This window comes from Episyrphus balteatus, chromosome 4 (genome assembly GCF_945859705.1).
Source record: "Episyrphus balteatus chromosome 4, idEpiBalt1.1, whole genome shotgun sequence".
In the NCBI taxonomy this organism is placed as follows: domain Eukaryota; kingdom Metazoa; phylum Arthropoda; class Insecta; order Diptera; family Syrphidae; genus Episyrphus; species Episyrphus balteatus.
This window is the reverse complement of record NC_079137.1, coordinates 55,382,626-55,393,197: the sequence shown is the minus strand read 5'-3', so window position 1 is coordinate 55,393,197 and position 10,572 is coordinate 55,382,626. Positions and strand designations below refer to the sequence as shown.

The 10,572-nt window shown below is 31.9% G+C and overlaps 1 protein-coding gene across 1 annotated transcript; it reads left to right on the top strand.

The window, feature by feature from the left end:
- The first annotated feature begins 3,025 nt into the window (after window positions 1-3,025).
- On the top strand, window positions 3,026-8,104 carry LOC129919268 (zinc finger protein 26). Its single transcript, XM_056000121.1, has 3 exons — window positions 3,026-3,518; window positions 3,580-3,963; window positions 7,259-8,104. Exons 1-3 carry the CDS (start codon window positions 3,036-3,038, stop codon window positions 7,874-7,876), a joined length of 1,485 nt encoding a protein of 494 aa, XP_055856096.1. The 5' UTR covers window positions 3,026-3,035; the 3' UTR covers window positions 7,877-8,104.
- Window positions 8,105-10,572: the final 2,468 nt, after the last annotated feature.

The following is a 10,572-nucleotide window of genomic DNA, read 5'->3' as shown; positions in this document are numbered from 1 at the left end:
ATGTGTTACTGTTTTTCCTAGAAATACAACATGATCCTACAGAAATAGAATAATAGAGAAAAGTCACTGTACGATAAGATCCCTTATTATGACATCTGTTGATTTTTCGATAAGGTATCAACTTAATCTATCAACCACTCAAGACTTAATGTAAAAAAAGGGTACCAAGAAGCAATAAACTCATAAAATGTTTTCATTTGATTTGTAAAATAGAGAACAAAGAAAGTGTTAAAACGATTTTAAAAACATATTTTTAAGATCACATTGCAGAGTTTTTTTTAAGTAAATTGTTATGTAGTGATCATCCATATTTTGTGGCTCCAGAAGTTTTATTTGAATATAATCGATTATATTTAATTGAGTTTCGATCAAGATTTTGATTCATTTTGTAATGTTTTGAAATATCCCCCACTGCATTTCTTGTAAGGCTTTTTCGTCACAAATTAGTTTTCGACACATTTTACGAATCAAGATGAACAGAAATCTTATGAATAATTTAATCTTCAATAAATTGGTGGTGGCGGTTAGCTACCCTTCTAATTTTTACAGAAGTATAGATTAATAACACCACCAGAGCAAATTGCGCACCATATATTGAGCTGGTTCAGAAACATTTGATATTTAAAAGAAAGTCAACTTTCGGATCTCTGATTTGTTAGCTTAATGGCGTTTTCGATTGGCAGTCCGGAAGCGTCCGGAATCATTCTGAAAAAATTTTATTCACACAAAACTGTCAGTTTTGTACGAATAAAACGCTTTCAGAATGATTCCGGACGCTTCCGGACTGCCAATCGAAAACGCCATAAGTAAAAAGACTTCCAATTTCGAAAAATTTATTGAGAAGTTGACTGGAAAGTTAGTCAAAAAAAAATCTCTAATTCTTTTCATTCTTCTTTTTACATTTTTCGTTCAGAAAGAAACTTATTAAAAATCAAATTCCTAATTTTCCCGAATGTGTGTCCCAGTGTCTTTGTGGTCTATAGACAGCAAAATGCAGAATGGAAAACTTTATTTGCATAAATAGTTTTCTGAGGAAGTCGAATTATGAATTATGGGTTACGCCACTATTGTTCTCATAGCCTCAATTAAGGACACAAAAAGTTCAATAAATTGGTATTCGATTTGAGAAAAGCTAGATTTGGTCCCATTACTATTATTTTTAATTACAGCAACTTGGTTTAATATAGTCGACAAATCCCTGCTCAAGAAACGATCCACAACTCCTGTTATTTTAAGGTTCGGCTCTATATACGTCTTCTTTGATATCCGCCCAAATATTCTAGAAAGGATTGAGGTTGGGAGATTGTGCAGGCCGATCCATGGCATCAATCTTAATATCTTGAAACCATTGCTTGCTTGCTTTTATGGTGTATTTTTAGTTATTTGTCCTGTTGGATAACATCATTATTTTTGGAAGTCTAAAATTATACAATTTTTCTTGTATTTTGTTGCAAAGAATATATTTTTATTCCTTAAACATTCTATTAGATTGTAAACCGATTCAGAATTTGGACTTCGCAAAGCTGGAGGCGTTTTAAAGTGTGTCTAGGACTAAATAAATGCTTCATACACACAAAAAAAAATTTGTAACGAATACAAAACATTTGTGATAAAAGTTTATCATATTTACTATTAGAATGAAAAAAACTGATAGCTAAAATTGTCATAACCAAATCTAAAAACTTTTGGTCTCAATGAATGAAGACTTTGCGTTTGTACAGTAAAATAATTTTTTTTTGTTTTTCATATTGATATTTTCCGAATGTAAATAAAAGATTCAATTCTTGCAAAGTAATTTACTACCAAAATTCGAACAAAATTTAGAAAAAAAATCAACTTAGTCCAAATTGACCTTTTCAAACAAAAGAGTTTACTAGCGAACTCTTTTTTAGCAATGTTACAAATTACTCTTTAACTGTGTTCTGCTTGTGTGTAACATAATTAGAATGGTAACTAAACTATTCTTAGGTACGCTTTCGTTTCAATAATGTATGCACTTCTAAAAAGAAAAATAGAATTAAAAAACAATTTTAAAATCGAAAATAAATCGCTACGAACTTATTTCCATGCAAATGCCATTTCATTGATTCTTATGGCTTGATAACAACGTTTGAACTTTGTCAAAAATTGAAATAGCTATCACTTAGTTGTAAAAACGGAATTTACTAATTTTATAATTCTGAAAAATAAATTTTTACAAAAAAGTGATATGACGATAGGAGGATAAAATCAAAAGCCAACACAGCTTTAAAAAAACTGCTAAGTATTTTGCTATCTTAACAAGTGTTATTTTTTGTTTTCATTGACACAATAATGCTGATTCAGAACTTGATTAAAAAGGTTGCTCAATGTTTGCATTGTAATCGAGGTTTTCCCAAATTTTGTATGACGTCAACAATGAAGCCTATTTTGCTTTGCACTGCACTGTTTTCATATATTGTATGCTTTTGTACGAATTTTCATCATTATGTATGTTTTTTTTTTTAATGTTTACTAACACAATCATTGTTTTTTCTTGTTGGTAAGATAGTATAAATTGCTTTTATGTTTAAATGTTTGTACAGCGGGTGTATATGGTTTAATTATTATGGATACTGGGTTAAATATATGAACTTTTTTTTTTATCTTTTTCCAGCTTCTTCACCTTTCACTCCCTAAATTTTAAAGACAATACAATTTTGTTTCAATTTAAAAAAAATTGTGTTAAACAAATATTAATACCTAGTCTTAAAAAAATAAATGGTGCAGGTGATATGAAAAAAACAGAAACAATTCAAATGTATTTATTAATAAAAAAATGAGAGAAAAAACACTTGAATGAACTTTCACAAAGTAAAATATAATAAGAAAAAAAATGTTCTAGACAGTTTTGGAGTTTTTTTTTGTATTAACACTAATAACGGTGATGGTGGTAATCTAAACTTGAAGCTCTGGTGCTTCGATTAATAAATAAATATTTTAGAGTTTAGTTAAAATAGTAACTTTTTTTTGCTTAAATAATATTTCGCAAACAAAAAAAAAAAAACTTATACAAAATGAATACAACAATGGATCTGAAGAGATCCACATCCGAGGACGATGCAAGCAGCTCTTTACGAGACAGTGGTATATCTTTATCCGATGAAACGCTCGAAGAAGAAATTCTTGGTGAAGATGAAATTCTTGGTGAGGAAGAAATTATTGAAAAGAAGAGGAAATGGCGAAAAGCACCCAAAAAATATGATTGCGCGATATGTGACAAAGAATTCAAAGGTCTAACAGATTTGAAACGACATTTACTGATTCATTCGAATGAGAAACCCTACAAATGTGACATGTGTGAGAAATCCTATCGACAAAAAGTCAATCTGAACTATCACATTAAAATGGTGCATAGCAATGAAAAGGAATTTATTTGTGGATTCTGTAAGAAACCATTTGCCTATAAGCAACGTTTAAGATTGCACTTGAGGACACACACAGGAGAGAAGCCTTATTGTTGTCAATATTGTACAAGTACTTTTGCCCGAAGTGGACAGGTTAGTCGATAAATTCCTCTTCTATACAAATCGATTATTCCATTTCTTTCTTTTATTACAGCTCAAATTACATTTAGAAACTCACGAGGCAAACAAATACAATTGTGAGATATGTTCTTCTACGTTTACCAGTGAAAGAAAGCTAAAATGTCATATGGCACGACATGGTGACGAACCAAATCGTATTTGTCAAATATGCAAAAAAGCATTTATGAATTCGAAAATTATGCAGGCTCATATGATTAGAGTTCACTCGCATGTTGAACAATTCGAGTGTCCAATATGTGAGCTAACAATTACAACAGAGGATCTGCAAACTCATATGAAAGTACATAATCCACCTAAGCGATATAAATGTGAACATTGTGAGGCGGCTTTTGTTCAAAAATGTCAGTATAAAGTTCATTTGAGGAAACATACGGGAGAAAGACCTTTTCAATGCAAGGTAATGTCAAATGGAAATATGATTTCAATATTATGTGGAAATATTTACTTTAAGATTTTCTGTTGTATTCTAAATTAATGTTAATCCGTATGTCGATGGTCCAAATATTTTTTGAATAGGCTTCAACATATGAACACAGCTTCATTTTTTAAAGACTAAAAATTTAGAAATCTCGATTTTCAAGTGATATTTCATCACAAGTCTATTTATTTTAAATCAATCGAGAGGATTCTACAATTTGAAAAATAGCTTTTGTCATCCGAGATAGAAACTCTCCGACCACTTTTTCTTTGCTGATGCTTTCGACTATATCTTCACGCAATAGTTAACGGTTCTGTAGATGTAGATTGTTCGCCGCCATGAACTTCTGGGTGTGAAGAATTTTCTCTCTATTGGATTATTATGCTTGCAATTCAGTAGTTGTCTTTTCGAGGCGTGTGTTCAATCCACTATTTGCTTAAATTATAAACTATAATTTTTAAGAAATTTCTGACCATAGAGACTGTTTCTGAGATTATTTGCTTAATTACTCCTCTTTAATACCAGAATATGAAAATTTCCTAGATAAAAAGCAGAGACTGATATTTTGTATGTAAATTTCACAACCTTTACTTAATTTTTTAATACATGCGCTAGTGAAATGGGCAGATGCATTTTTCCCCCGAAAAGACATTTTACACAAATGTGTATCATTGATGCAAACAACAATACCAGCGCTGAATTCAAACGAAAAATTACTTTTGCCAACCGCTGCTACTTTGGTTTAAAAAGGCAATTGACCAGCAAAACCCTCTCTCGAGCGACTTAAGTGTCCTTCCACGTGACTCTTATTATACCCGTTCTGCTTTATGGTGCAGAAGAATGGATTTTGATGATTGACGATGAAAACTCTTTAGATTGTTTCGAGAGAAAATTCTTCGAGCAATTTTTGGTTCCTTTTGCATTGATCTGGTGATTAGGGAAGAAGATAAAACAATGAAGTGTACGGGTTGTAAAAGAACACTTACCTAGCCAAATGAGTAAAAGTGCAGTGCAGCGACTGTGGTGGCTAGGTCATATAGATTGCATAGACAACAATGCCTGAAAAGTTTATATTGGAGGGTCTTGGCTCACGACGAGTGAAGTAGTTCACGCCCAAAATGTACGGGAATCTCGTTAACTTCTCCTATTGAAGAAATGAATTTAATAATTGAAGAAGAGGCCTTGCATGTTCATTGTTCATGAGTTAATTAAATTTGAATTGTGACTAGCGATAAATGTCAAATGTTCACAAGTGGAGATGTTCTTGTTCAGTTCACCAGAAGTATTTCGCACATCTTTCTTTTAAGCCATAACCGACTTCTAACCGCAATTTTCTGTCTTTCAGAAGTAAGCTATGGCTTTTTATCGTTGTTGGCGAGTTTTTCCCTTCTACAGTTGTTGCCATATTATTAGGGCCAAGCGAAAAATATACAATTTTTCATGTGGCTGAATTTTAAAACTTTTTGTCGAAATATCTTGTTTTTTTTTGTCTCATATACTTACACTTATCATGTATGTACGGATTAACTCAAAAAAAGTTGGAAACATACTGTGAATAGCTCTGCTCGTCGAAAGAAAAAACTACCCCAAATCTAAGATCATTACGTAAAAACCAGACGATCAGAGCTTCTATATTTATGAAAGATGGGGCTTTTGCCACGAAGTTAAGAATGTCACGTTATTTCTCGATACAAAAATTTAAGTATTTGACCCGTCTGGAAATTTTCCGGTCATGAATTCCATAGAAAACTTCTTTAAGAGCTTATTCCCTTTTGCATGTTATTTTATATCAAAATTTATGAATTCTTTAACTTTTTTTTAAGTCAATCCGTATCTTCAATGTAAGTGTAAGTAAGTGGGCCAAAAAAAAATAAAGGTATTTCGACAAAAACTTTAAAAATTCAGCAACATTAATCAAAAAATTGTATTTTCTTCGCTTGGGCTTAATAATATGGCAAGGTACATTAAAGTGCCATTCATATGGAGATGCGACCTACGTCTGCGAATTGCTAATGTACGCTGAATTTGACATTTTATTCATAATAGTAGTCGCAGAGGGCCGAGAACTGTAATACAAAAGTTGATATTAAATTAGAAGTGCGGTTTATAGATAATAGCCTGTTTTCACTAGAGCCCAAATGAGATAATTTCGCCAATGAGGTCAGTTCAGCTTTAAAATTAATTTTTTTTTCTATAGAATTTGACATTCGAAATAATTTGCGTAATTATCTCATTTGGGCCTTAGTGAAAACAGGCTATAAATTCGAGCGAGATATTTGTTCGTTGCTTTGTGGAAAATGTTTTGTATTTGTTGACTGCGAATTTACATTTGACAGTGCGTAGGTTGTTGGTCACATAGAAAATATTAAAATGTGTGTTTTTGTGTAATTGTAACTAGTTTTTATATTTAAATATGTAAATATTCACTTTATTAAAGAATTGAAATAAGAATTATTTGATATTTGCTTTAAAAAAAGGTTTAGAAGAATTATTCGCAAGCGCAGGTCGCAGCTCATATGAATGGCGCATAAATGAGTGTTTTAATTAACTCACGCTCTTCAGGAGTGTAAATTTTTCCTAAATCCATTAATGACGTAGAACTTTCAAACTGTTCAATAAAATCCATGGAATTGCATGGATTAGTAACACCCGATTCTTCCTACTGTCACAACTTGTGAAAGTAAATACATAACATATATTTTTAGCTCAAAACATAAACCGACTTTTTTTTCTCACGGATGCCTCTGTCAGAACTGGACCAAATTAAAATGAGATCATAAAGGCTGCCCAGCCTTCAAATCATCAAATTCAGTTCACCCAATCGAAAAGTCGGATGTAATAGGCATAAAAAAAAATACAGTCGAATGAGAACCTCCTCCTTAATTCGTACCAAAGAAGGCATGTTTTCGTGAATTTCTTGTGATGGTACAGTCAAAATCTATTTATTTATTGATATAATAAATTCGAAAATTTAAAAATTTTTAAAAGGATCGGTGTGGTAGTTTTAAAGTTATGGAGGGGCACCGACTTTAAAAACGTGAGTTGTGGCGAAAACGAATAAATGTTTAAGGTTTTAGTATAAAACGTTCATAACTGAAGTATTAAAATACTAATCATTTTGTCAATTTTACTTTCAGTTAAAACTAAAAAAAAATTATGCAAAGCGTTAACATAATCTTCGAAATACCACAGATTTTAAATTTAATGTTTAAGTTTTTTTATTACTAAATGTGATTTTGAATTATATTAACAAATGAATATTTTCTGTTTTCAGGTTTGCTGGATGGCCTTTGCACACAATAGTGTTCTAAAACTACACATAAGAAAACACACTGGAGAAAAACCAATAAAATGCTTGCTGTGCAAGGATTCCTATGTAGCATTTTCACAACTGGCTCACTTAAAAACCCACATGCGTACCATACACAAAAAAGAAAATTCATATGCCTGTGAAGGATGCAAAGAATGCTTCAAAGTGAAATTCCATTTGGATAGTCACATGGAAGCTTGTAAGAAATATCAAATTCTTAAAGGAACTTCCGATCCCCTTGAAATCGATGAAAATACAGAAAAAGATACTGAATTACTAACTCGCCTTAGATATCTTATAGCTGTGCTAATTAAGAATATATCAACACCCGAAAAACTAACTGAATTGGGTTTTGGAAAGCGACTCATTGATAATGTACTGATGGCATCTCTCAAAATAGCCAAGCAAAAATGTTTTGAAAAGAAGAAAATGCATGAACTTGACAGACTGAAATTGAATATAGAATCATTCTTAGAATGGATTGTTCCCGAGCAAATGTGGACTGAATTTAAAAGTGAATGTTCAGCTATAGAGAATATATTGGATAAAATTGTTACCATGTATTTGAAACAGGTAGAGTAACAAACAAAAAAATATCCTTGAAGAAACCCAAACCAAAACAAAAAACACAAATTTCGCAATGTACTATATTGTGCCATACCAAATTTTCTAATTTAAGTTAGATACTAACTTTATTTTTCATGAATTTATAACTAATGGTGGTGGTCTCTTTCTTGCCATAATAATTTTAAGTTACAAAAAAAATCTATTGATGTTGGAAACAAAATGAAATATAAAACAACTTTAAGTATAATTTTCCAGTATCTAGTCAAATGAATTACATAAACCAAATAAGAGCAAAATTCGATATCTTGCCATTTCATCAAATGAAACAAAAAAAAAAAAAAAAACAAAAACAAATCATAAAGAAAAATGCATTAAAAAGTGTCCCACCTAAGTTATGAATAAAGAGACATTTATCTATCAAATGAATATATATTTCAGTAAAAACGTTGTTTTTTTCTTTTTTTCAATTATTTGGAGAAATTCTGAAATCAAATTACGTAAGTACTCTGCCCAAAAAATTAAAGGAGAAAAAACCTTCAAATTTACGACGGGAGTAAACATTCTCAAAAAAAAACTTATCACGGTCATGGAGCATTTAAGATTTAAGTCTGGATCATTCATGAAAAAATTCAACTCCTCCTTTACATTAGTATCAAAAACTTAAAAAAAAAAAAAACTATAAAAAGTACGTATCGCCATACATATTCTTATAAATTATACGTTTTGATATTTTTACATTTAAGGCCTAAGCTGTTACGTTTGCAGATAATTTTATTGATTGCAGTCCTTTTGTAAAATTCTTTTTTCATTTTAAATTCGAAAAGTTATGAAATTGATATTGTGACTCCAAATCGGACGAATTAAAGTTATTGTGCCCTTAGTAAGCGATTTGGTACTTCAAAAATCACATCATTTTCATTATTGCCTGCATTGTGGACTGATCGTGCGTCGTAGTTTTCTAATCGGAATACCACTATATGATTGCTTCTCAAATCATTCGAATTCAGTCGAACGTTCGACCCGTGAGTCAGTTTTCATAAAAAAAATGTTCAAATCCATTTCCAGTGGAAGGGAAATGTAGAACAGAGGTAAATTGTGGTTTTAGGTGCTCTCGAAAAAGATTTTTACATTTTTTAAGTACCAAAAATAAAGGTACCTGAGGGTCTATTAGGTTATACGAAACGAGTGGCAAGTCAACGATACTGAAGTAAATGATAGTCACGACAAAGAGCGATTATGTAAAACGAGAAAGTCGTTTAGCCAAACTAAACAGAGGCTCACATGAATTCTAGCAGCAAACGCAATAATATTATGACAGCTAAACGAAAGTTAAACGATAGGTAAATGGCCGTCGTAAAAATTAACGAGTATCGTTGAAGTAATACGATTATCGTAATACGTAGTCGCATTTCAACGAAAACGAAGTAGTTTCAACGATAATCGTTTTACAAAATTGGGCCCCTGTCATTAAGTTTTTGTTAATTAAAAAATTCCAAAATGTTTGACTAATTTTTAAAAACGTGTGTAGTTATATTTTGATGAAGATACAATTTAAAGTTAAAAAAAAAATTCAAATAAAAGTCCAACACAGAGCGTGATTTGCTTTCCAAAAAAAAAAATGTTCGAGGCAAACAGTTCCTTAAGGGAAACATAAAAATCATTTCTAGGCTAGTCCCAAAAATCTAGACATACATTTTTTGTTTTGCTTGTGCATAGGTTAGGTTAGGTAGTAGTGGCTGTCAGGCAAATTACCCGACACACTTAGACCCTTATGGATCCATTGTGATACCACAAAAGACTAGCAAGTTGGGACTCACTAGCCGAACCACTCGGTGCTTCTTATGAATGAAGATAGACTTTTAACGTCCGTTTTCACTAGATCACTAGTGTAATCGTAGAAGAATTCTCCTAGATAGAGTTTTCTTCTATTAGATAGAGCAGGGCAGGTGCACAGAAGATGTTGAACAGTTTCCTCTTCTTCTTCATCCATGCAACTTCTGCAGAAATCGTTAGAGAGCACGCCCATTCTTTTTGCGTGTCTACCTATTAGACAGTGTCCTGTAAGGACACCTATGGTGCAGCTAATATGCATTCTGTTTAAATTTAACAAACCCTTTGAACGTTTCAAGTCTATACAAGGCCATATTTGTTTAGTAGCTAGGCAAGTATTACTCTGAGTCCATCTGAGGTTGGTTTTCTTTAAAGCGTCCTGCTTTAGCATAAGTTTGCATGTAGCGATAGGTGTTCCTATATTGTCCCTTTCTGGTTGAAGAGGAGTAATTGTTCCTAGTTTGGCAAGTTCGTCTGCCCTGCAGTTGCCTGGGATGTCTCTATGTCCCGGCACCCATATGTGCATATACATGGTCATTTGAGTTCTGATCTTTTGCATTTGTGTTTTATGCATGCATTTAAATTTGAAAACCCTGTTTTTTTATTTTTGAAAACTTTGGAGAAAATAAGAGTTTCGATTCTGTACAAAAAAATTCGTTGAAATCGGTCGTTTACGAGACAGTCAAAAATTAAGAGAACGGTTCTATGCCAGGTGGGCACAATTTATAAAATCTCAAAAAAAAAGAAACATAGTTTTAACCAATGTCATTAGAGCCGATTTTCATAAAAATAAGCCTTTTCTTGTTGGTTATAATTGCAGACACCGTAAATTTTGATCAATTCAATTTGGGAATCAAATTTATCACGTTTTTATCAGCTGA

Excerpts from the sequence above, each read along its gene's own strand:
- LOC129919268 (XM_056000121.1), top strand. The coding sequence starts at position 3,036 with ATGAATACAACAATGGATCTGAAGAGATCCACATCCGAGGACGATGCA. Across the intron at positions 3,519-3,579 it reads CTTTTGCCCGAAGTGGACAG|CTCAAATTACATTTAGAAAC; the intron begins GTTAGTCGATAA and ends CTTTTATTACAG. Across the intron at positions 3,964-7,258 it reads AAAGACCTTTTCAATGCAAG|GTTTGCTGGATGGCCTTTGC; the intron begins GTAATGTCAAAT and ends TTCTGTTTTCAG.